General features: G+C 45.7%; 1 protein-coding gene across 2 annotated transcripts in view; it reads right to left on the bottom strand.

The window, feature by feature from the left end:
• HNF4A (hepatocyte nuclear factor 4 alpha) overlaps positions 1–23,506 on the bottom strand; it is a 30,680-nt gene extending 7,174 nt beyond the window's left edge. The window contains exons 1-6 of one of the 2 annotated variants that reach the window (XM_067554345.1): positions 23,249–23,506; positions 15,336–15,510; positions 12,526–12,620; positions 8,758–8,864; positions 4,495–4,650; positions 53–140 (exon numbers count right to left, since the gene is read on the bottom strand). In XM_067554345.1, coding sequence (XP_067410446.1) covers positions 53–140; positions 4,495–4,650; positions 8,758–8,864; positions 12,526–12,620; positions 15,336–15,510; positions 23,249–23,369 — 742 coding nt within the window. In that variant the 5' untranslated portion in view covers positions 23,370–23,506. Of the gene's footprint in view, positions 1–52; positions 141–4,494; positions 4,651–8,757; positions 8,865–12,525; positions 12,621–15,335; positions 15,511–18,684; positions 19,012–23,248 lie in introns of those variants that run through there. The other variant, XM_067554346.1, reaches the window with a different exon arrangement.
• Positions 23,507–27,126: the final 3,620 nt, after the last annotated feature.

Raw genomic sequence — 27,126 nt, 5'->3', positions numbered from 1 at the left:
TTTACTAGAGGAAGCAGCAGCCGCATCCTGGCAGAGAGGAGAAGTGGATTACCTAACAGCAAGATGTCTTTGAACACCATGGACCGCTTGGCAACTCCCAGGAGCAGGTGTTCCCCTGCGTGTGCCCTCAGCAATGCCACCTGCAAGGACAGAGACGTATTACCTGGGTGACTGGGAAAGGGGGCAAATGCTTTGATTCCACTTAAGAAGAATATGGAGGAAGTGCCCCCCTCCTGTACTGCGCACGGCAGGCAGAGGAGTGGGGTCCTCTCCCCGTTATATGCGGGGTTCAAAAGAGGGGATCCAAACCCAATGTACTCCTGCATTTCTCTGCTTCTCAGATGCAACACCTCCAACCCTAGGCCAGGGAGCCCACAACCTAAACCGAAAGCTGCTCAAAATACTAGACCAGCACCTGAAACGCCCATATATGAGTCAAAGCGAGCAGCAAGCTGGACTGGTCCAGATCCCTGCACAGAACTCTTGTCCACTTCCCTGCACCACTATGTGCAGCACTAAGACAGCCACTCCCAAATGGTCACCACACACGTGAGGTGGAAATCGGGAGATGCAAAGCCCAGTCTGAGAAGCAACTGTGCACCCAGCATGGCAGCAGAAACTGAGGGAGAGAGATGCTTCCTGCACCAGTGTCCCAAGTATACGGAAGGGCAAGAAGGTTGTCAGGATCCATAAAAGTGATTAGGAGAAACTGTGACTGACCCGGGGAGGAAAAAGAGAGACGGAATCACCCCACAGAGCAGCCAACCACTGGCTCAGGAACAGACAGGCATCACAAGAAGGGATCAAACCTCAAAGGGTCTGTGACCCAGCCTGGTGGGGGGTTACCTGACTCTGACAGATACCTGAGGGGTCTGTCTTTTTCTTACATTTTGACAACACTCGCAGAACTTGTCACACCAATACACTCCTGCACGACATGTGCCATGCTAGGAGTAAAGGGGGGAATAGGGTCACTCCTGCATAATTCATTCATGCAAGGGGAGAGGGTGGTTCCCATTTCATGTTCTCCATCACGACAGTGAGTAGGATCATTTCCATGTCACCCCGATGTCCTACCAGTGGGAGGGGCCACCATCTCATACGCTACATCCCACCAGTGCATGGGGTCCCCATCTCATGCCCTACATCCCACCAGCGGGTGGGGTCACCGTTTCATATGCTATGTCCCACCAGCGGGTGGGATCATCTGGTCATTTGCTGCCCCAGTGGCAATGGACAGTTTGAACCAATGAAGGCAAAGAGATGTTTTTCTGCCGTGACATTAATGATTGACGTTTTTCATTTTACACCCCTGAGTGGTTCCGGAGAATGTCCCGGATCTTTTGCCCACTTTTGTTAACAATTTCAAAGCTTTTGTAGAAACAAAGGTTAACCATTGGACGATGTGGCCCAGCTGCTTCTTAATAGCCAGCCAGAGATCTTGGTTGAAGAAAACAACTATTAAACATTAATGGAGAGACTCGGAAAAGTGTGTCCTGATGGGGATGATCCAGCCTCTATGTGCTGAACAAACAGAGGGCAAAGAAAAGGAGAAGGAAGCTAATGAGCAGGGACATATCACAGGTTTCCAAGGTGTTATCTCTCGGCATCAGATGAAGCCAAGGGAAGCCTCACTCTACGATAAATGTCAAGAGAATGCAAACTGGGGAGAACAAAGCTCTGATTAGAAAAGATGCTGACACTTGAGGGTACAAAGGCATTATGCAAATAAATAGAATAAGGGTTTCTGCAAAAAGGGTGAATGCTTCAAGGTGCTGGGAAACCCTCATTTGTGCAACACAGTGTGCAGGGCATGTGCAGATGGCCAAATGTGTGCAGTCACCCAATTTCTTGTGTAACTGCAGCTGTCTGTGGCTACTGGAGCTGGATGGAACTGGAATTTCCATTCCGCAGGAAATTCTGAAATTAAAAAAAAAATTTCTGCTTCGGAACGAAAAGCTGAAGTTTCAAGATTTCCTGTGAAATGAAAATTCCAGCATTTCTGATTCACAACCATTGAAACATTTTTGTTTCAATAATGTTAAATTATGTTGTTAAGGTTGAAAGGTTTTTTGTTTCATTAACATTGGTTCATTTTGACTTTTATATTAGATTAAAATATTAAATATAATATATACCAATATACTATTAAAATGAATATTTTAATCTAATATAAAAGTCTATACAAAATGAATCAAAATGAGAAGGCTGAAATGAAGTATTTTTACCTTATCATCAGACCAGCGTGTTTCACCATTAATTCATTTTGACTTTTTCCTGTCGAATGTTTCACTGAAACTGACGTGTTCCCCCAACACATTTTGATTTCAGTGAAAACTGCATTTTCTGATGGAAAACTGCTCTGGTGAAACATTTTTTGACCAGCTCTAGTGTCTGCCATGCAGCCGCTCACAGGCATTTCTGCCCATTTCCGGCTGTGCGCTCACTGGCATTTCTATTCAGGGCTCCCACACATTTTTTCTGCCATGTTTCTTTGGTTGTGGGTCTCATGCTGTCATGTGGTTCATTCTCCTTTGAAAATGTGGATCTAATCGAGGGTCTGTATTTTTAATGTACATTTTTTTTATTTCAGAAAAAAACAACCCAAAGTTTTCCTGCTGGATTTTTCCCTGACGTTGAGCCACATTGTGAGCCCCTTATGCTGATAAGCAGTTCTCAGACCAGGAGTCTCAGTGGGCCTGGGGCATGGAATACATCATGTGAATAGCCTCTCATCAGTGTGAATACAAGGGTCAGACAATCTGGTTATTTCCATAATTCCATAATTCTGGTTATTAATAATCCTTGGTTATTTCCTTTCTAAAAATTTCCCACTGCTGAGCCCAAGACACCTGGCGAGAAGGGTTCCCATGCAAACTGCTGTGGATCTTATGAAGCATTAACTGGGTTTTACAGCGTCCTTTCCAAGTGGCAGTGAAAGACTTGATAGTGCAGTAGCTGCATCCAGCCGTCTATATGCTGGAGCCTGTTTGCTAGGTAAATATAATTTGCTGTTGGACGCCATTTTGTTTGCTGTGATTTCCAAGTGTATTTTGCCTTTGGAGCTTAACATACTGCTTATTACTGTAAATAGTGCAACGCTACGCCCAGATGGACAGAGGTGGGAGCATTCCTAAAGGCTGTAAAATATGCAGCCTTCCCAGTGATCTGAACTGGGAGATGGTTGAGGGTTTTCTTGTCTGGCTGGGCATTTTCACTTTCTAAATATCCTAATCTTCTAATTCTGTAAAAACGACCGCCAGATCCGGAGGTCACTGGCCTGGTCCCTGCTCCTGGGTGAACAGGACCTTTTCAGGTTTGTGAACAAAAAACAATGAACTTGGAAACATCCTGCTGCCCCATTACAGTCACGGTGAGCCATCCGCAGAAATGGACTCGCACTAGTTTTCCCAGCACACCCTCACATTCACGTGCGTGTTTTTTGAGCAAGTGCACATAAACATGGCAATCTGTGCTTTTTCACCAGTGCATCAGTTGCACGCAACTTTGAAATATAGCCCTCAACACCGAGCCTTTCCTTGTGCCACTGAGGTTGTTTTAGAGCATGTCTAAACGGCAGTCATAGGGTATGATTGCAGCTCATGTAGCCATACCCAAGATAGCTTCAATCTAGCTAATGTGGGTACCAATAGCAATAGACAAGCCCTCCTGGAACCTTGGGTCCTTACATGGGTGGCCAGCCTGTGCTGAAGCCCGGGCTGCCACGGCTTCACCACTCCGGGACCTGAGCTCGCTAGATTAAAGCTAGGTAGGGTATGTCTGAAATCACATTCTGTGCCTGCAGTGTAAACGTACCCTTAGGTTTTATGGTTCAGTTGTTACAGGGGGAATGCAGAGCCCCCTACGCTGGTCTCAGTAAGTAGCAAATGCTACTTTAATATCTTGCTTTAAATACAAATATATTTGTAATTTTTAAGTATGCACAGAGATGCTGCTGTTGGTTTGGGATCTTAAGCACCTTTTTAGTATAATTTATAATTCACTATCAATAACATGACACCATGAATTAAAGATAGATATTTTTAAATGTAGGCAACAGAAAGACCTACAAACTTTAGGGCAATATACTGTACCTAATCAGTCTAATTATCCTAAGCATTTGTATACAGCATTTGTATAGCATTTGTATTTGTATATAACATTTGTATAGTATAGGTTTTCAAAGTGCTGCAGTAGCATTGACCAATGATTTAAGCAACCCTCTGCCTATGCAAAATTTTGCTTGCAAAATGTGTGCACAATTATGTGTCTAGTTTGAGCGCATTGTTACAGTGATTGTGCAAACAGACTGATTAATTGTACATGCAAATAGCCAGTGCTAGTATTGTATGCTTGCAGTTATCTGATCTGCTTATGCAGTTGTGATAATTGGGTGAACAATGTGCAACGTCTTTGCAGATCCGGGCCATTCCTCTTGGCCACAGATTAACCTCCACTAGAAAGAACTGGGAGCGATCAAATGGCAGCACTAACCTGATCATCTAGAGGAAGCTCACAGAAGGCTGGGATGTACTTGGCCCACTCCACCAGCACCAGCAACTGCTGCTTCATGGATTCACACACGTCTGTTATGTTCGCAATCTTCTTCCCTCGGATGTCTCCGCTGATCGCAGAAACCGGCGATGATATCTGCAAAGGTGAGAAGGGACCCATGTAGGATCTGCATATTTCAGAGCCAGAGGAGCCTGAGATACGAAAGCCCCATGAAAGGTGAGGGCAGTGTCTTTTCTGCCTTCTCTGATGTACCGTGTAGGTTTGTGGCTCTACAGAAATTAATCAAAAACCAGATTAAAAGGTAGGTAGATATCAATGGAGTCAGGAACTTTTCCCTCCTCTGCCTAGCTGAGACATCAGAAGTGATGCTCTTTACTAGCAACTGAGCTACCTCTAAGATGGGCCTCAACTGGGAGCCTAGATTAGCACATATGCCCCCCAGAACCTTGGGATTTGGATCAGGATTTGCTTTCTTTCTATATTGCAGGAGGAAGGGAATGATAAAGCAGCAGCAAAGCTCAGCTACCCCCATTATCAATGTGTTGTTCCCTGATCAGACTCGAGAGGTCTGTAAAGCATGCCAGAAACATGTCCAGTGTAAGGAGTTCTTCCTCCTGTTGAATAAATCAGGTTTCAATGGATTTACACCAAGGCCCAATGTGGGCCCATACATGAGTCCATCATTCCCTCTTTCTGTAGCACTGTCACTGATACAAATCCAGTTTCCCCTCAGCAGAGGGCATCAAGGCCAGTCCTGGTGTTAGTGAAAAAGCTTCTCCCCACCGTCAAGGATCAGAGAGTTACCGTACTTACCAAGCCACCCAACCATAAAGAGACATCACTTCCTTTGCCTGGCTTTTTTTCATTAACATTAACATATTTAATATAGCACCTGATTCTCTTCTCCCTACACTGAAATAAATCAGGAGTCTCTCCACTGAGGACAGTTACCCAGGTGCAAAGCTGGTTTAAGTGAGATCAGAACCAGGGCATCTAAATTTAAAATTTCCATTTGAAATGCTAAAGCCACAGTTTAAAGTCAGAAACATTTGCCAAACTGTGCATGTGCAAACCCGCCCACACAAATACACTGTGTGTCCAGCCTGCATGCAGAAATACTTGTGATTGCAAAAGCCAGTGGTGCCATTTCACTTGCAAATGACTGATCTGCATGTGCAGGAACCTGATGTTCATGAAAAGGTGCAGCAAATTCCTATGCCAATCAGATGCACAAGTGTGTGTACATTTAGTATGCACAGTTGCACACTTGGGTTGTTTCACAATCTGGCTTTAATCACCAGTTTTTCCTCATGCCTTTGTGAGTGATTAAACAGATCCACCACGCTCCTCCTTTTGCCCTCTCTAATCCCAGTCAGCATCAACGCTTCCTTTCCTGTCCATTCCAGCACTTTCACCTCACACCCTGGCACTCTCTTTCACGGAGTGGCCTCACTACGGAAATCTGGTTTGAAAGCCACCTGCATTTTTTTCCAGGTTTCATTTCTTGGAAACGCTCCAGCTCTGGAACTGTTATTGAATAAATAAGATTGTAAAAATCTCACCATGTATTACCCTAATCAGGGAGCCTGGAAGGCTTAGCAAATAAATACAGACTTCTGGGTGAGTGACCTGAGATCCCAGAGAAAGCAGCTCCTCAGCAGTATCTTGTTCTAATTAGCCAGGCATATAAAAGTTACCAATTAGCACGCTAGGGTCCCCAGTGTTTAATGAGTCTGCACGTGCTCTGCTGGAGTGGAGCAGGCTCAATGGGTTTCTTCGTGACTGCTGGCTTTATCAGCAAACCTGACTCGATCAGGCTGCTTCAGAATCTCCCCTCTCATTGTAAAATGCTCTTCCCTTGCAAGGCTGGTGGCCAGAGGACCCATTATCTCACCTTGCAGCACAGAGTTCATTATTATAATGACAGGGCCCATAAATGAGCCTCATGGAATAAGCTAAGATCTGAACTGAGAGAAATGACTCATGATTTGGGGAGCCTCAAGATTTGTGCTGAGAATCTGAAAATCAGCTGTCTCCAGCTGGGCACCCAAAAGCTGAGACAGACACACCCCAAATCATTAGTGACTTTAGAAAAACTTGCCCATCCATTGTGCACAGCACTCTGCAGAGAGCATCACCAGACCAGAGGTGGGGGAAGGGGAAAGGAAGGACAAAGGGGACAATTATAAGATCCCATGGTTACTCACTAGGGCCTTGATCCTGTAGGCTGCTGAGCACTCTTTTGGGATCCTGAATGCCCTTGACTCCCTTTGAAGCCAGGAATGCTCAGCACTTCTCAGGATCAAGCCCTAGAGCTTGGACATGGAGCTGTGTAAATAAAGTGATTTTCCGGTGCACTGGCTGTTCCAAAAAAAAAAAAAAACCACCACAAAATTGTTTCAAATTGACCTGAAATGAAAAATTTTCAAAATTTTTGGTAAACCAAACTGTGTGTGTGTATATATATATATATAATTTCAGATCAAACATTTTGTTCCATTTTCAAGGTTTTACAAAGTTATTATATGTTTTTTAATGAAATTGAAATACATTTCAAACTGAAAAGTCATTTCAAATCAAAAGAATTGAAAAAAAATTAACTTTTTTCAGAATTTTTTGTTGTTTTTTTGGTTTTTTTTTGGTGGGGTTGTTTTTGTTTGTTTGTGTTTTGATTGAAATCATTTGGCAAATTTGACACAAATTTATGAAATGTTCAATCAACCTAAATCTGCACTTATCAGCAAAAAAAGAGTTTTGGATGAAAATTGTCACCCTGCTGTGCTTGGACATGCCTTAATGCTCCCGTTAATTTCCCCCTCTCTTACCTATCCTCCCTCCGCCCATCTTAGGAGAGATTTGAATGAGGCGAGGGAGGTGGTTTAATGTGGAAATTTGGGAAGATCATTCCAAGTATAAGCAGCAACATGGAACAAGACATGGTGATGCCTATCAAAGGAGATAAAGGCTCTGAGGGGATCGAGGCTGGCGTCATTTGCAGAGCAGGGAGGGCAGGGAGTGTGCTTAAGGAGAACAGGTCTGAGATGGACTGGGTGGTGCATGGTCTTGAAAGATGACCTCCCTTGCATTGCAGTGGTAATGGTTTGAATTATGTCATAGGACTGAAGATTGCATAGCTGGATATTGCCAATGCTTTAGCTTTGGGTTGTCAGAGTTGGCGAGGAGATTGTGAGAAATACTTTCTGACCTGGAGGCCTGGTACAAACATCCCTAATATTTGCCTTTCTTGGAATTCTGGGTCTCAGTTCTTCCCAGACAAAGTCAATTTTTTAAGCCTCTGACTATTTATTCAAATTCTTAAACAAATTTGCTTCCTCTTTCTGGGCCCCCTTCTGTGACTATTCTAGCAAATGAGTGTCCTGGAAGGAATGTTTACAGAAAAGAGAATTTTAAGCAAAGATTGGAGAGAATATTTGCATAAAGCAAACCTTGAGTTCATAATCACAAGTATTTGTACCGGAAGCCTGATTCCAAGAGTTATTCTTGTCTAAACAGGGAATAGAAACATACCATCTGACCTCCAAATGGTGTAAGAACATAAGAACGACCATACTGGGTCAGACCATCTAACCCAGTATCCTGTGTCTGACAGTGGCCAGTGTCAGATGCCTTAGAGGGAATGAACAGAACAGGGCAATTTTGAGTGATCCTTCTCCTTTTGTCCAGTCCCAGCATCTGGCAGTTGGAGCTTTAGGGACACTTGGAACATGGGGTGGCGTCCCCGACAATCTTGACTAATCGCCACTGATGGATCTATGCTCCATGAACTTATCTAATGCCTTTTTGAACCCAGTTATATTTCTCAACATCCCCCAGGAATGAGTTCCACAGGTTGACTGTGCATTGTGTGAAATGCTTCCTTTTATTTCTGTTACAACTGCTGCCTATTAATTTCATCAGGTGTAAGTCAGCATGGTTCCATTGATGTCAGTGATGCTACACCAACTTACACCAGCTGAGGATGAGGCCTTTTGTGTCCAGACAAAACAGCTGAAATGTCAAGTACTTATAGCAACCTGTTCACAGCTCAGCTCCAGACCAAGGAATGGTTTCAAATAACAACCACATTGGAGAAAAATGGTGTTCAGTTTGCAGATAAGTAATAACAACCCGTCCCACACCCAAGGTGGAAACCCAAGAATCAATGACAAATTCTTCACTTGGCTCTGCTGAACACTTTGCACCTGACGCTTTAGCATTAGGCTCACAGGAAAGAAGAGGTACCTGTTGCGCAAGGACTTCTGCCTGCAGTAAGACATTGATGGAAGGCAAACTGCTGTCTTCATAACTGGATCGCCGGGTGCTGATTCGATCACGTTCGTTTTGTACAGCTGCAAGAAAGTATTTTGGCTCAGCCAAAGCTCATCCAGGAATGTGTTTACCAAATGCCATCACGCCTCATTGGTGTTACCTTTGCACACTAAATGCTCAGCTTTCTTTAGCCAAGGTTTCGCAGCTATACAGAGTGGGAGGAAGGCGAGGATGCGGCTGAATGAAGTTTGAAACGTGAGGAGCCTGATTTTCAAAATGGGTGACCAAAATGTGGTGCCTAATTCAACATTTGGACTCGCCTGGGTGCCTAAAACAGATGTTTGGACATCTTGGTACTGAGCTATTTCAGAGTATAAGGGCTTGAGCCAATGCTCGTTGAGGTCAATGGAAAAATGCCTATTGACCTTAATGGGTGATGTATCTGCTCCCAAATGCAGAAATGGGTGTCCCTCACTTGGTCTCATGCTAGAGTGCCAGTATTTTAAAGGAATCTCTTAAGCGGCAAGCACAATCAGGAACCTCCACATTGACTTGTGACAACAGGCCATCAGGCATGCAGCTATTTATGCTGCATGCACAAAAGCTGGGTGCCAATAGATTTTGTGGACATAATTTAGGAAGCCTTTGAAAATTTGGCCAATATTCCTTTGCCTTCATGCAGCATAGAGATGTACAATAGTGCTTTGGGGAACCACCTGTTAGCTAGAATGATAACAGAAACGATGATGGTGTTTCTGCAAATAAGGACTGTGCATCTTCAGCAACTATTCCCAGAGTATCCTAAGCCAGTGGTTCTCAACCTATTTACCATTGTGGGCTGCCTATGCAGCTCTCTCTGTGTTATGTGGGCTGCATCCACACTATATATATACTACTTGTATGGCCCTGAGGATGTCACATGTCTGTAGCTGTGTGCTGATTGGGCCGCGGGTTGGTTGGGTATGACAGAATGTGTGAGACTGAAGAGAGTCACAGTGAGAGATATATTTCTTTCTAATATATCTCCCTGGTTGGTTTGTCCCTAGGAAGGGCTCAGGCTGTAAGTTTAACGGGTGTCAGCAGGTGGCTGTTGGAGCAATAATGCTGAAGAGGTGAATTCCAGTATCTGCTGAAAGGCAGTTGTGCCAAGTATGATCCGCGGTAGGCAAACCATGCTGGAAGAGAGACAGTCATCCAAGCAATCTGCTAGAAGGAGATATCTATCCACTGTATCACAATAATCTTTGCATGATGCTTATGGCTTCCTGGATTTGTATTTTCTGAATGTATAATTCAGCCTGATAAAAAGCAATAACTAGGTTCAGCTGAAATAAAAGCCCTGCAGTCAGCAGCTGTAAATAGGAGCTCTCAAGGTTATGCTGCTTGTTATCAGTGGCCGGGGCCCGGGGTTCAGTCACACCATGATGTTTTCTAAATGTTTGCTCAGTATTAGCTGGTCATGGACCTAATGTGACTTCTATTGAATATTAACAGACACAAGCAGAGCTTTGAGCACAAGAGGAGAAGGCTCTAAAGAGAGAGGATTCTTCAGTCCTTCAGGCAAAATTAAGCCAAGCTCTTAGCACTATCCAAGTCCCTATTAGTATGGGAAGAAATGTCCCTCATGGAAGGCAGGGCCCATATTTCTGCTGCAGCAGCTTGAGGCATCTGTTATCCTGGGAGGTCGCTTTATCCTATGGGCTGGGGGTAGAGAGGACACAAGCTGGAATCAGGAGAACTTTGGGTTTTAAGTTATGCATTTTCAGAACCAAATTCACCTCTGATGTCACTCCACTGACTGGCCCCTTGCTTCTGCATTACAGATGCAGGAAATGCTGCCGAGGGCCCAAAGGTAGGTGTGCAGGCAGCTTGTGGAGCAAAGCGAGGCTGTGGTGAGTAGCCACACCTGATGGTGGATATTTTGATGACCATTCACACATTTTACTGGGGGTGAAATATCACCACTTTCCATGAGGGACTTATTTTAAAGGTGGAAATGCATCATTTTGGAGTGGAGGCATTGTGCCATTGCCTGTGTCTAGGGTGACATTGATCTCTCTCTACAGAAGGCCAGCGTGGGGTTTATGCAGCACTTGAGATTAAGTGGGAGTTAAGTGGTACATGGGCCTTTTACTGGCTCCCTCAGTACTGGGGCAAATGAAGTTTTGCTTTTCAGTAAACTTGTGAAAAGGCAATTCTCCTTATGCGTAAAATGTCCCTAGTTATTTGACCTTATGTATAAGCCACCAGCACTTCATCAGGATAAAAAATATAGCAGATAATTCACTCAAAAATGATCTTTATTGAAAATTGCTCTTTGCACCAATCCCTATTCAGGGCAGGGGTATCAAGAATTTTCTAACTTTGCTGCTGCTGCAAAAAAAAATTGCTGGCCAATGTTTTGAAAAACAAAAATGTCTGTCTCCTCGAAATGGACACCCCCATGTTCCCTCATCAGCGCAATAAATTCGATGCCAAAGCACGAGGCCTAGTAATTCATCCCAGAAAGAAGCAGACACAAAACACTACTGCGGTCTTGTCTCCATGGGAAAGTTTTACTGGTAATACAGTTATATAAGTATAACTCCCTTTGTGGCTACTTTTATTCCACTACAAAAGTATCTTTTTTGGTTTAGCCTAAGCCTCTTCCCAAGCGACATAGACTAAACCAAATTGACCCTGTTATACTGGAATAAAAGTGTCCACTCAGGGATTTAGACCAGTATTACTATATTGATTTAAAGTCACACCTTATGCTTGGTTTACACTTAAAATTGATTTTGGCGTAACTATGTTGGTTAGAGGTGTGAAAAAACACACCGTCAAGCAACAAAATTCCTTCTGTTGGTGAACACTGTGTCTACACTAGGGAGTTATGCTGGTATAGGCTCTGTTGTGTAGACGTAGCCTTAGGTTATACTGAAACAATTCTCCATTGTAGAGAAGGCCTTAAGTAGATGAAAATCAACTAGATAACCTAGTCTTTAGTTTAGGGCACAGGCCAAATGAGGGAAGTCTGCTGAGCCCTATGGGATAAACTGCTGGCTAATCAATTCCCAGTGACTGAATCACTTGACCCCTGAATGATCAGACACTCCAGATGGAGAGAACTTGCAGCCAACCCCCTCCCCACAAATAATTAATAGAAAGTGAGAGACAGCTGATTTCACAGCGATCAGACCTGATGCGCTTCATGCACTCAAGATCTTCATTAGGTGGCAATCTTCTCAAAGAGGTATCCAAACTAACCAGGGCTCTGAAGCTTGGTGCTTTTACCGACATTAAGAAGCTTTTCTAAATGGTTCAGATATATTGGTTCTATACCTGTGTTTACAGCTACACTGGGTGTGCAAGTGGAATGTGCGTGCAAGGTATGTGGGTGTGTCAGTGTGAGGAAGAGGGAGTGATGGCGTGCCGGTAAGTATTTTGTGTGTCTCTGAGTGTAAGTAGAGGTTTGTGTGCAGGTGGGAGGCTGTAGCATCTCAGCATGTCTCTGGAAGTGCCTGTAGTTGTGCTGGTATGTACTAGAGTGGGGTGTATGGCCTGTTTCTGAGAGTGTGGCAGGTGCGTATCTCTGTGGGTACCAGCGCTGTGTGTGTAGTTGGGAGTTGGCGTGGAATTGTGTGTAAGTGTCCGAGGGCGGCAGCGTAGAGGCAGCCAAACCAGGCTGTGTAACTGGCGTCACCCCCAACATGTGGCTGGCATTAGAACAAGGGCCTGACAGGGTCCGCGGTAACCCACCTTCTTTCTTCATCCCTGCTCGAAAGCACTTCTTTAGCCTGCAGTATCGACACTGGTTTCTTTTGTCCTTATCTACAACACACTGCCTGTTAAACCTGGGGAGGAGAGAGGGGAGGGTAAGCAGCAGCAACAACCTGTGGCCTAAGGAGAAAGCAACCCAGAGGGGCCCTGTGTTCTGAGACACAAAACCAGAGCAGAGCCCCCACCCTGAGGAAAGACACTGACATTTGGCCCTTCCATGGCTGCTTTAATATGAGGCTGTCAATTAACCTGCAATTCCCCCATGAACTAAGGAAGAATGATTACAGGTGGGGCAGTGCAGGGACATTCAGGGATTTGAACCCACAACTCCCATTAATTTCTGTGGGAGCCAAGAGACTTGCCTAAGTTTGCAGAGCAAGGTGATGGCGGAGCTGGGAATACGAGCCAGGAGTCCTGACTGCTAGCCCTTTGCTCTAACCACTAGACAAGAGTTGCTCAAGATGAGGGTCGCAATCCCCAGCAGAGTCACAAAGAGGTGTCAGGAGGTCAGAACCAACACAGCTAGATAGGAGAGAGATCCTGGAGGATGGGGTGGTCCCTAGTATGGAAGATGTTGAGAATCGCTGCACTACACCAGTCTCTCCCAGAGCTTGGCTTAAAATCCAGGCATCCTGCTCTTTATCACAACACGACACTGCACTAAAGCGCAAATAGACCCATCTCCCAATACAACCCCCAATCTTCACTGATCAGAACCAACCCAACTTCCTTCCATATTGCTGTATCCCGACCCATGACTTGCAGAGGGCAAGCCCTCCCTTCTCTCCCTCATTTATGGCTCTAGTGTGTCAAACGATGTCAAGAGCAGTTTGCAGTACAGTTTTTATTGGAATTTCACATGCTTTCTATCTAGTTTTCAGCTGGCTGATCACGTCGGATTACTAAACCTGTGAGTATGGAGTGTAGGGTGACCCAAGGGTCAAAGGGCTCCCACCATGTCAATTGCTTTAGCTTTTGAGAGGGCTGGTTTCGTTATGCTCTATTAAAGCCCTAAGCCAATATTTTCCAAAATAGGTGCCTAACAGAAGCCTTCTAAGTCCACATTTAGGCACCTAAATAAGTGGCCTTGTTTTCCAAAGTACTCAGTGCTTCACTGTTACCACTCGAGTCAGGCGGAGCTGCTGGGCGCTCAGCACTTGGGAGAACCGGGCCACTTATTTAGGTGCCTAAATATGGATGTTGGACCCTAACATTAGTCACCCATATTTAAAAAGCGTAGCCCGAGGTTCCCAGCCATAATTCAAATTCTACCTCACTCACACATCTGGGGCTCCCTCTGCCCCTCACATCCCACGTTCACATTGCCATTCACATTTCCCGACTACCTACCATGAGATACGATTTTCTAAAGCACCTCAGTCTCATTTTCAAAAGGGATTTGGAGGCCTAAGACCCATTGACTGTCAGTGAAATATAGGCTCCTCAGGGCCAGATTTTTAAAGGGATACAGGTGCCTAAGGCTCCTAAGTTTCTGCCTGTTGACAATTTCAAAGCAGCCTAAGTGCCGCTGCTGTCCCACAGCTAACAAGCCGCTCCGAGCCTGAGCCCAAATTGAAACCCCAGAGGCCCCAAAGCAGGATTCCCAAACTTGGTGGGGAAATGCCTGTCTTGCCAGTGGGGCCCCGTCCCATAGACGTGTTCTGAGCGTGCATAAGACCTGATGCCTGCTAGATCCTAAAGCAGGAGGGCTGGCTGCAGGTGGTGGTGGTTGGGGGAAGCTCAGCACCTGCACACAAGGCAGCCAGGGTCGCAGAAATACGTGGGGCGATAGTGAGTGAGGTATTGAATGTGAGCAGGAGCCAGAGAGAGGTGGTTTTGGCTGCTAGACCATGGGCTACCTAAGCTTAGGTGCATAGCTCCAGGAGATCAGAGACAGACACCTCCTTCCACCTGGCAATCAGCCAAGTGCCCCAGGTCAGCCACTTAGGCCCTAAGTTCCTCTCCTTTCCTCGGCCTTTCACTCCTGGCTAGGTTAGGCCGCTCCCTGCTCAGCTGGCCAGCTTCTGCTTTCTTAGGTGCTGGACTATCCCCATGCACTCCATATGGAGCCGCGGTGGCAGGGAGCTACCTAACTCAGGGCTGAAAATTGCATGAGGAAGAGGGCTGCCGAGAGATTACGTGTCGCTCTGCTCAGCTGAGCAACGCTGACATCCTGGTAAAAATCTGGACCCCTCAAGTGCCTCCGTCACTTTTGAAACTAGGCCGTAGGCTTCTAAAGTTATTTCAGTGCTTTTGAAAACGTTACCCCCGAGTGGACTCTGCTGGGATCTCGGCAGGAGGAATATCTCAATTTCCTGGTGCACTGCCCCACACGGAGGGATGGCAGCTCAGCACAACGCCTGCTCCTCAGAATAGGCATGTGGTGGAGGCAATGTGCTCAGCCCCTGGCAGTAGGAAACACCCTGTCTTGCTTCGCAATGACCTCTCCTCTCACCCTCTCTCCCCCACCCAGCAGGAGTGGGGGATGTTGCAGAGAAAGTGTGCTTAGCCCCATAGGATGGGGTGGTCGTTCCCTGCTAGTCTCAAGTGACCCCTCAAGGCCAGTGAGGAGCTCTGCTGGGAGCTGTGTCCAGCCCTCCTCAGCTGGAGGGCCAGCTCAGTACTGTGAGAAGTGGGGTAAAGGGAGAGGACAGGGAATAGTGACCCCAAGTTCTGGGGGATTCTTAGTGCAGTTCCTGGCAGACTTGTTCCCCCTCTTGTCCATGGCACGTGGCCTGTTCCAGCCGGTGCCTCACACAGCACGAGGCTCCAATGCCCTCAGTCCGTACCTGCAGGAGTACATGTGGTTCTTCCTGACGCTCCTCCTGAAGAAGCCTTTGCAGCCGTCACAGCTGGAGGCCCCATAGTGCTTCCCTGTGGCACGGTCCCCACAGATAGCGCACAGTGCGCTCACCCCCATGCTATTGGAGGCGTTGAGGTTCGTCGCATCTGATGGAGACGTGTCTATGTCGGGAAGGACAAAGAGAGGGAGACAGTGAAGAGTCAGAGTAGCTGCTCTTTACCCAAGGAGGCAGGAGGTAACCAGGGACACAGATACACACGCGCGCGTGCACACACGCACACACACACTCCAGTATCTTGCTACAGATGGACTCAACTGGGGGTGCTCGGTTCCTTGGAAAATCTGGCTGTAAAGTCAAAACGTTCCAACTTGGGGTTCCTAAAGTGAGGCACACAAATAAGTGGCCTGAGTTTCTGAGAAGCAGGACACATATAGCTTCCACTGACTTCAGTTAGGGGTTATGGGTGCTCAGTATCCCTTAAAATCATGCCACCCTATGTCTCAGTTTAATGGGGACAGTAAATACTTCATGTTTGCAAAGTGCATTGAGACCCTCTGGTGAAAGTCACTATACACACACAGAGTGTGATTAGCATTCAGAAAGTCTGGAATCTTAGTGGCAACCCAGTTCAGGGCTAACACGGCACAGAGTCAGTATTCATCTGGGATTTTCAGATTTCAGTTTCTGTTTTGCTGTGCTGTGCCACACCTTGAATTGCCTCTGGAAGCAGACAGCTAGGGCAGTGGTTGGAGCACAGGTGTCATGTGCTCAGTGTAGGCCATATTCTGCACTAGCTGTAGCCTTCAAAGAGCCCAGACTAGCCCTAAGTGGAATGTATTAAAGGAGTGAGGTGACAAAGAGAGAGTTATTGTGGGGTCTGCATGAGAGCCTCTTGGCCAGTTGCTGATGGACAAATACCTTATGGGCCTGGCAATACAAGAGCAGCAATTAATTCAATAGGTCTTTGAGGGCATCAACCATCTTGGTGGAAAGTGTGGACAAACTCCCTCAAAATGCAGCCTCAGCCAACTGCCCTAAATGCTCCTTCCTGTCAACAGTCACTGCACCTGGTTTGTCAGGATAGGCCGCAGCCAGTTCAATTTCATGATGATCCCTATGACCTACCGCAGTCAGAGACAGAGATCTAGATTATGCTGTCCTTAGAGATGAGGGAGCACACAACGAGCCCCATTGACTTGTGTGGCTCAGTCCTCCCCTATCCAAGCAAGGGTTGCACAATCCAGCCCAGAAAGAGAGGAATAAGACTGTAGAACTTGGGTGACTTAAGCATCCTCACATCTCTGATAAAATGACACCCCAAGCCACCCTATAGAAATAAAGACAACAAGGGAATTATAGACCAGTCACCTTAACTTCGGTACCCGGAAAGATAATGGAGCAAATAATTAAACAATCAATTTGTAAGCACCTAGAATATAATAAGGTGATAAGTAACAGTCAACATGGATTTGTCAAGAACAAATCATGTCAAACCAACCCAATATCCTTCTTTGACAGGGTAAGAAGCCTTGGCCATGGGGGGAAGCAGTAGATGTGATAAATCTCTACTTTAATAGGGCTTTTGATACTATCTTACATGACCTTCTCATAAACAAACTAGGGAAATATAACCTAGACAAACCTATTGTAAGTAACTGGTTGGAAAACCGTACTCAGAGAGTAGTTATCAATGGTTCATAGTTCAGCTGGAAGGGCATATTGAGTGGGGTCCTGCAGGGAACTGTCCTGGGTCTGGTTCTATTCAATATATTCATAAATGGTTTGCATAAGGGCAAAGAGAGTACACTTATAAAGTTTGCACCCGATACCAAGCTGGGAGGTGTTGCAAGCACTTTGGAGGACAGGATAAGAATTCAAAATGATCTTGACAAACTGGAGAAATGCTCTGAAATAAACAGGATGAAATTCAATAAGGACAAATGCAAAGTACTACACTTAGGAAGGAACAATCAATTGCACAAATACAAAATGGGAAATAACTGCCTAGGAAAGAGTATTGCAGAAAAGGAACTGGGGGATTATAGTGGATCACAAACTAAATAGGAGTCAACAATGTAAGACTGTTGCAAAAAAAGCGAAGATCATTCCGGGATGTATTAGTCGGAATGTTGTAAGTAAGACACAAGAAGTAATTCTTCCATTCTATTCAGCACTGATTAGGCCTCAGCTGGAGTTCTGTGACCAGTTCTGGACACCACACTCTGGGAAAGATGAGGACAAATTGGAGAAAGCCCAAAGGAGAGCAACAAAAATGATTAAAGGTCTAGAAAACATGACCTATGAGGAAAGATTGAAAAAATTGGGGTTGATTACGCTGGAGAAGAGAAGACTGAGGGGAGACATGATAGTCTTCAAATACATGAAAAGTTGTTATAAAGAGAAGGACTTACATTGCAGCAAGGGAGCTTTAGGTTGGACGTTAGGAAAAACTTCCTATCTGTAAGGATAGCTAAGCACTGGAACAAATTACCTAGGGAGGTTGTGGAATCTCCTTCATTGGAGGATTTTGTGAACAGGTAAGACAAACCTGTCAGGGATGGTTTAGATAATACTTAGGCCTGCCTCAGTGAAGGGGACTGGACTAGATGACCTATTAAAGTCCCTTCCAGTCCTACATCTCCATGATTTCTATGATATCACCTCCCCAGGGGGCTTTGCATAAACATTGAGTGGGAAGGGTGGCAAGATGGCACCCTGAAGAAGGCCACTCACAAGGCTTCTTGAGTAGAATGAGCAATTGCTCAGCTCCAGTCTGTGATCACTGAGAGAAAGGAACATACCAACCCCCACCAAGACCCCATAGGGAGCCAACCAAACCTCAAGGCTGATGGCATCAATGCTGCTAACCCTGTAGCTCTGACTGACAACTGTGCACAGACACCTCTATGTATCATTTATCAACACAGATGCCTTCGCCTTCCCCAAGGGAAATTCCAGATGAAAATTATTTACTGATTCCAGGTGGCCATAGAAACAGAGCAATGAGTCTGCTGATCTTTTGATTTCTACCGGTCCCACCACTGTCCTGCAACTGACATTGATAGGGGCCAGTAGGAATTAGGAGAGACCACTAGAAAACCTTAGAAAGCTACCTGAAGGATTCTAGTGGAGACTGCTGGAATTTCTACCAGGGGCACTAGAAGATCATCAACCATCCATGGGGATACAGTCTCCATCCCATACCCAGGTCTGAAACACAAAGCCAAAACTCAGGGGCATGAACTAAAAATGAACTTGAATCCTAAAAAAAGAATGAACCTCTGCTTTGCACACTGCAGATACTGTACCTCATAGGGTCCTGGGCCAAACACACCTTTGAGGTAACTCCATTGGCTTCCTTGGGTTTACACTGCAAATGGCTCTTTGCCCCTAATCCCCACGCAGAATCTGTCTTGTTTGAGAGGAAGAAACCCACTCTATCCACTATAGAGGCTTCCTACCCAGGATTTCCTTTCCTCCTGTGAAGGAATGTACAGACCACAGATAGGCTCTGGCAGGGAGTGGGTTAATACTCGCTCAATAAAGGCCACAGCTGCCTGCACTTGGTGCAGGGGGCCACCAAGCAGGGTTGGGCACAGCTGTGGTGAATTAGGCCCTTCACCAGCACATGAGAAGAGGGCTGTACACACAAGGGCTTGGGCTGGTAATGGGAGCTAGAATCTGTGTGGAGAGGAAGGTAGGATAGGGCTGCTGGCAAAGCTCCGTTGCTGCAGAGTTCATTTAGAGGCCAGGCTGAAGGAGAGTTGTGAGCCTTTTGTCTTAACGCCCTGCTTGTGGGAAGTTTCTTTTCTTTGCCTGTTTGTTTAAGCAGGCTGCAGGGAGGCTAGAGAACTGGACTTTTACAGCCTTGGAAATTGTTCTCCCTACTTCTCCTGGCTCACTGCATAGATCCCTGGCACCAAAACATCCCCTTCTTTACCTCTGAGTAAGGGTTTGTCTGTGTGGGGAAGTTATACCTGGGTGAGGTTATAAGGAGGGGTGTGAATTTAAAGCACTGTAATTCTCCCATGAACACGTCCCACATGGGTACTCTTATTCTGCTACAAGAAGGCCTTTTCCTGGTTTAGTTTATGTCATTTTGGAAGCTGTTTAAACTAAGCTGAATCTTATTTCAAAATAAGAGTTTCCACATGGAAGAGTTATACTGGTATAACTAGTGGCTTAACTAGATCACTATAATTATACTGATTATAACTGGACAAATCTCCCATGTAGACAAGCCCTAAGACTTAGTCTGCTAGACCTATCCTCTGTAGCAGCAATTTAGAGTGGGTGGGAGGGAGGGGGGATTCTATTTGGATGAAGCTTTCTAAGTGGCTGCTTTTGAGGAGTAGAGCAGGCTGCTTTTGCATCTTGCCAGGAATAAAAGAGGGCCAGGCTGAATTTACACAGAATAGAGCAAATTGCAGCCCTCCTCAACTCTAGCAGGAAAAGGTGACCATCGGGAGCATGCAATGTTCCCTGCCACCTGGATCAAGAGAGATGCTGGGGGGCTATAGTAGCAGCCTGCACCACCATGTTAATGATGAGTAATTTGGAGCTGGTATGATCTCTCCTGTGATGGGCTAATGAGGGACTTTTTTTTTTTTTTTTTTTTTAAACATTCCCTTCCTATCCTTCCCCCACAGCCTTTGTCCTCTTTACTGGCTTCCATCTCCAATTCCCATTCCAAATCGCCCTCTTGGTTTTTGATATCTCCATGAACCTGCTCCTTCTCAGAGCTCATATCCACCTGTCCCCACGCATTCTGCTCTTCTCGTCTGTGTTCCCTCTCATTGATGCTCTGGATGTTAGTGACCACTGTCAGTTGTGCTGTCCCCTCTGTCCGGCACCTGCCCCCTGAGCTAGTGAATCGCTTTCACATCCCTGTCTCGTTCACTTTTGGGCTAGTAGCCCCTGTCATGCTTTGCAGGAAGGCTGCTGCCTACAAACACGCCTCGTCTTGGTGTGACAGTTCACAGGGTCTCAGTCAGATGAAATCATCACAGAAAAATGAGTGTGTGTCAATTTCCTCCCAACATATATAACATAAAACAAAGGTATGGCAGCAGAGAAGAGGAAATGTCAGAGAGCTCTGCACGTAATCACCTCATTATTTATTACGTGCATGACGGTAGTCCCTAGAGACCCCATTCAGGGATCAGGGCCCCTTTGTGCTGGGCCTGTACACACAACAAAAAGACAGTCCCTACCCCAAAAACCTTACAGTCTGTCCATTGGTCTCTTATTGGCTGGAAACTGAAACAGAATTATTTGCTGATTGGATAATTTTCAAACTATTATTATTTGTGTAGTGTCAGAAACTTAAAGGACTGTCCTCTCTCCCTTGTTATCTCCACAATGCCTGGTTAGTTGGGATTAGTCAGAAGTTAGGATAAACAAGATGAAAAAGCTAATTCCCTTTTAAAGTCCGGGAACTCATGCAATGAAAATGATCTTACACTTGTCTAGCAATTTTTATCCCAACCAGTCCCAAAGCATTTTCCAAAACTAGAATCATCAAAACTATAAAAAGGTATGAACTGCAGCCACCACTGAAATGCAGCCACCTCTGGTATGGAACGTAACATCTATTTAACAGCATACAGCAACACTTCACAGCAGTTCTGGATCACAAATGTAGTGGACTGTGTCCAATGCAAAAAAAAAAGGTCAGAATGGGGTGGATTATTTAGGTAGGCAAATTGTGGGTGCCTGAGTTGGAATTTTGCCAGAATGTGAGTTAACCCTCACCGCACCATCCTTTCTAAAGTTGTAGACTGTCACTAAAATCTTCTCCATTATAGCTCATTAGCCCCAAAGTATCACATATCAAGGTGAGGCAGCTGTTCAGATGAATTGGCTGGGTTACTAGCAGACTGTTCGTAGGGCATTTTTCCTACTGTGCCCGTACATACAAACCTCTTGGAAGAGAAAAGTCATATAAAATGAAGCTGATACTCTCCTCCTCTCCCCACAGGGCCTGTTGCACGGTGATCACTTTTGCTACAGCTTATAAAATCAGGGCTATCCTGATTTGTCAGCCATCTCTGCTAAAATGTGTTTAAGCAAACTCAGTACAGATAGTGTCTACTCTGCAAAGTTTCAACAGGCTTTCTGGGCCTTAGAGGTTGTGATGACTCCTCACAGATGGGAGGGTTCAGTACATTAGATGGATGGATGGTACAAGAGCCACGGAAGGGTCTTTAAGCTTAGTAGTAAAGCTCAGTACCAGCTTTAAGAATAAACATTGGCATCTCTGCAAGTCAACAAGACAACTCAAGGAGATGGAGCGTGGGGGCAGCTGCTGCCTCTCTGTGCATCCCACCAGCCCGTATCCCCTGAACTCTCCAAGCCAAATCGCTCAGCCTGCCAAGGTGCAAATGTGGGACCAAGACCCAAAACAAGGGCTGGAGGAGTTACAGCAGAGGAAGGATGTTTCAGGGCTGTGGAGTTCATTTCCATAGCATAACCTATTATGTTTTCTCTCTCACCCATTCTCCCCCTAACTAGCCCCTTGGCAGAGGCTGGATGATTTAATAAGTCTTTCCCACCTTTAGCTGCTAGATTTTCTGACAGAGCATTCTTAGCCAAGGTGCAGGGGACAGCACAGGGGAGGCTAGCTCATCTTACTGGTACCGGATGCATTGAACAGCCTAGATGCAGTTAATGGTAGTTACTGTCCATGCCCCACTTCAGGGAGAGTACACCCACCACTCAGGTCTGCTCTCTCTGCGTCTGCATGCTCTGTAGATGCTGCCCCCATGGCGTGCTGAGCAGAGGGATGGTATAAAGGGGGAGCCCAACTCTCCATAGATGGTTTGTGGCAGGAGAAGTTCTGTCTTGCCGCCACAGTAAGACTAGATCAGTGACAAGATTCTGGAGGTAAAAACTGTTTGTGCCTCCAGAGCAGGCTTGTGTTAAGGGAGCTGAGCAGGGACGTCATTCCTGAGAGCTAGTTAGTTGCTTTCTGCAGCATACTTAGCTTAGTGATTAACCCAGTATTTAGAGAGGACTTGGGGGGGGGACTCGGAGCGAAAATTATCATGGATTTACTCTCTGACCAGCTAATAAAAAAGAATCCTCACAGGTTCCAAAATATAACCCATGGGACAATGTTGCAAATCCTCATAGAATTTCTGTGACCCTCCCCAGGGAGTGTATGTGAAAGTGCCCCTTTATCCCAGGTATAAAATACACTGATACTATTTCCAGTTAAAGGACTGAGCCTTCGCCTCTGAGACCTACGTAAATTTCAGTTCCCACCCATTAACCCACTCTACAGCTTCTCTCTGTGTGGACGTATCACTCCAAGCCAAATTACGATCTGTACAGGGTGATGCACTGAGACCTTTTGGGACTTTCATTCTACCTCACTGCTAGAGGAGCTGTTCTCTGTCCAGGTTCACTGCTCCAACTTTCGGCTTCACAGTATCTCTGTCGAGCCACGGAAAGCGCCTTATGCTGAAGTCCTGCCTAGCAAGGAGGTAAAGAACCACTGTTCATTCTGCATTTTCCTTTCCTTTGGGTTAGGGGCTTGTGAGAGACTTTGGCTGTCAGTTCTGGCTCCCAGCTCCTCTGCTGTGTCTGTTGGAGCCAATGTTGAGGAGGAAAATTCTGTTCTCTTCAGGTTCTTATACTACAGCCATCACCTTGGAATCTGAGCTAATGGCATTCGGTCCGTTCCAGTGGAGCGTTAAACAGAAACACTTCTCTACAGGAGAAAGAAAAGCCCCCAACTTTCAGGCCCTTCAGCTCCCCCTGTGCCCTCCGCACCAGATAAATGCCTGTGCTCCCGAAGACTCATCACAAGAAGACTTGTGCTCCCGAAGGCACTGGCTGGCTCTACCACCGATCCCAGCTTTGACAGATGAAAGCAAACCCAGAGGCAGACTTACCGTTGCCCATGGCCAGCACCTGCATGTTCTCAAACTCCAGAGTGGTGTAAGCTGGGTCTAAAGCTGCGCTATAATCTGCCATCTCCATGTCTATCAGGGCTTTGGAGAGACGCATTATCATCAGCAAACACGGGCCAGATTGCAGCGATTCCCTTGTCTGAGGTTATTGGCCCCTCAGCCTCCCGCTGCCTTCACTGCGTCCCCTATCTGTTGTCTTTTATTTCAAATATTTCTCTGAAAGGATTTGCTGAGCTTCAAGGCCTATACTCCCCAGAGGGGTGGAGGCAGGAGGCGGGAGGGGTTAATCTTTAATCATCTCACCCACTGGTGAACGCTAAACTGGATGGGTTTTTTTTTTTTTTTGGTGGGGCAGCAGCGATTTTGTTGACTGTTTATTATTGAATCTACATGCACTTTGCTGATTTCAGCTTCTGGGCACATGCTGGGGTGGCAGCACTTAGAGAGAAGAGCATTCTCCGTGAGTGAAGTACATTCGCTGGGCTATTGATCCTGATGCTTAATTGTTATTATTGGTCTTAATTTTAGCTGAAGTGTCAGAACTTGGAAAAACCCTGCCTGAAGAGCCAAGTTCTTGCCCTGTTCCCTCCTTTTCAATATCCTCCTGCTTTCTCTCCCTCTCTTCCCCCACACCCTTTTCTCTCTCTCTCTCTTTCCTTTCGGAGAAGGTCACTATAACCGGAATTGCCATTTACACATGGTAACAATGGGGGACTTTCATTTTACTTCCCTATAAACTGAGTTTTACAGGGCCAGAGCTCGCTCTAAACACCTCTCACTCCACAGCCTTTCCCAACAATTTTCAGGGACAGATTTTCAGAAAAACCAGGCATTCAAATGTACATGTCGAATGTGAACACAAGTGTAACTGTGGGTGCATTTTGGGTGCATGGTGGATTAGGCATAAAATTGCACTGACATATTTTTTGTGCCCAAAGTTTTTGAAAAACCTCACCCTGGAAGAGCAGCTCATTTTCCTGTAGTTGATTTGCAACGGCCAATCTGAAAAATCTATCCTGTGTATTTTAAAAATCCCATCAGGCATTTTACAGTGCAACAGAACTTTATTCTGCAGGGTGTCTTTCTTATGTACTATAGCACACAACACAAGCTATAGAGTTAAGATCTGGTCCAAAGCCCATTGAAATCAATGGGAGTTTATAGAAAAACTTTCATGAGCTTTGTATCAGACCTTCAAATAATACAGGACAATAAGAATACGTGTTACAAATGTCAGAACACAGAGGTGCAGTTTTTCTGAACTCCTGGCTTCATGTGTTGTGTGGGGGCTTTATAAGATCCCAGTTAATCCAGCATGTGGCAGTGGTTTGCACTGGGAAGGTTTTGTATAATCCACTGTAATTTCCATTGCACAACAGCACAAGATCAACAAGTGGAAATCAATTTATCACTTAACAGCATCAGCTGAATTGCATAGAAGGGCCAGTAATTAACGATTAGTGTCAGCCCTCTGTGTAATCAAAACATCCCAGTTTATTTCTCAATCAATGCAGGGTGATTTAGTCTACACACTGTGAGTTAATGGCCCTGAACTAGTTTTAATCACTCTTCACAGGCATGCAGGACAGACTGGGCTGCGTTGAATCAAAAAGCCTTTACTGACATGAGTGACTTCCCTGTCACAGCTCCACAGTGAGATCCTGGGGCCTCAGACTCTGAAATGGTACATGCCATTGGGCTGTGACGTTTGACATAGGAATAGGAAATCATGGTTATGTCCTCAGCATGGTATTTTGCAAACGGCTCAGAAGGCAAAGTCTGTGCCCCAAGAAGCTTATAGTCTATACAGAAGGCACAGACGCCACCTGTATCCAGAGACTACTGTGGTATGTTCCATAGGCTACCTTGCTTCAGCTTGGTTGCTGCTGGTATGGGGAAAGCCCCACATTACTTTCTTGGGATTGATGTCAAGTGTTCCTTCCCTGTGGTGGGAGCAGGGTGATCGTTAAAGATATAAAGGAACCCCCTCTGAACTCACATGGTTGGTATATCACTTCCCCTTCAGCAAGGAGAATTCTGAGCCAGGAATTCATTTGTTTGAAACAATGAGTGTGAGGTCGGGGTGGTAGAATACAGCCCCTTAACGGCCTCATTCCTGGGACCTCCCTCCCAATCCAGGCTTGGCTAGAGTGATCCCTTTGATTAGATAAATGTGGCAGACACTAAGTCAAATATGTGCAGGATTTGCCATAGTGTCTAGTAAAATATCATAAAAGCATGGCCCATTTTGCTCAGTTCAGCAAAAGGAGTCTTTGTTCAACTAGGCTGCTGACTAAATAAGACTGAAATACTTGCTCACTCCCATTAGGTCTGGAGGACGTAGGTCAGTGAAGATTCAGAATGCTCGGAATAGACAATGAAGAGGTGCATGTGAAAGGGGAGAGGGGAAGCTTGAGGGGAATTAGGTGGCACAAGAGGCTGGAAACTGTCAATAAGACATTGGAGCCTTTCACCTCTAGGTTGGTGATGACTGCAATCTGCCATTACTGGTGTTTTCAGTCTAGTTCTTCATGCACAAGGCCCAGATCCTCAAAGATACCTAACTCCCATATCACAAAACGCTTGTCTCAGCAGAGGAGTCAAAGACTGATAGGGACAAGAAGACTACACACTTCCCGCACCCCTGAAGATGGTCTCAACAAAACAGGGATGGGATAAACTACTGGGAATGCTTGATTTTTCTCCTATCAACAATAAATCATCCTACTCAATAATCAGGTTACTTGCAGCTTCACCCAAAGCTCCAGTCTAGTGTGAGAGGATTCTCCTCTCCCTGGGAGACTGACAACATCTCTATTGGGAGTTTAGGAGAGATTCTATTGATGAATCATTGGTAAATTAGTCCTTGCATGATGGTGTCTTTGAATGACACACCGACACATCCTGGGCTAAGCGCACGGACCAGCACCAGTGAATGGGTGGCCTAAGAGGGGGCTCCTTAAAGCATTATTTAATGGACAAATCTTCTCTTCCTTTTTTGACTGTTTTGAATTGTTCTGCCCCACTTATCAGATGTTTCCCTTTTAGTGCCGGTCAGAGGGAGGGACAAATTCTGATCTCACCGGTAAAAATCCAGAGCAAATCCACTGACTTCAAAGGAGTAAACCCAGCCTGGGGCTGACCCGATGCCCTTTGAAGTCACAGGAATTATCCTCGTCAACTTCAGTGGGTTCAGGATCAGGCCCACTGACTCCATGGCAGCTGAGAGGAGAGAGTCTAGAATTAGCAAGTAGCAGCAGTTGGAGGAAAGAAGGCAGAAGCTATGGAGGGTTTAAGGGTGAAATCTGGGCTGGACATTGGGTTTCTCCATGTTCTGTCCTGGTGATGAGAGTCCTGGTGAATGGCAGCTCCACATGCACTGACCAGGGCCCCAGACAGAATCCGGGTGGTTAGGGGAACAATCTTTCTCCCCACCTGCCTTCCCAGCACTACATGAGACAGCTGTAATAGGAAACTTAGAATTCCAGTACCCTGCGCACGGGGCAATCGTTCGATTTTATCAGACAAGCAGTAAATCCTCCTGTTTTTCCTCATACAAGGGTGGCGTGAGAGTCATCCTGCCCCATACACAGACCATCATTCTTGGCAATTTCACTAAGAGGAAAGGGGATTCCCAGCAAATAAGAAACACGCCTCATTAAATGAGGAGCAGGATACAGGCCAATCAATAAACAGGCCTGGGAAGGATGTCATCATCTACAACTCCTGTGTGCTCCTGATACAGAGAAGGAGAGAGAGATACTCAGACAGACACAGGAGAGGTCTGGCTGTACTACCTGCACAGACCCAACTGAAGTTGCAACATGATTGTCTGCTGATCCAGTTACAATTTATACTGC

This window comes from Emydura macquarii, unplaced genomic scaffold, assembly GCF_026122565.2.
Source record: "Emydura macquarii macquarii isolate MOO-44397 ecotype Brisbane River unplaced genomic scaffold, CSIRO-AGI_Emac_v2 contig_1483, whole genome shotgun sequence".
Lineage (NCBI taxonomy): Eukaryota > Metazoa > Chordata > Testudines > Chelidae > Emydura > Emydura macquarii.
The sequence above is the reverse complement of the archived record's forward strand: the minus strand, read 5'-3'. Positions and strand labels throughout refer to the sequence as shown.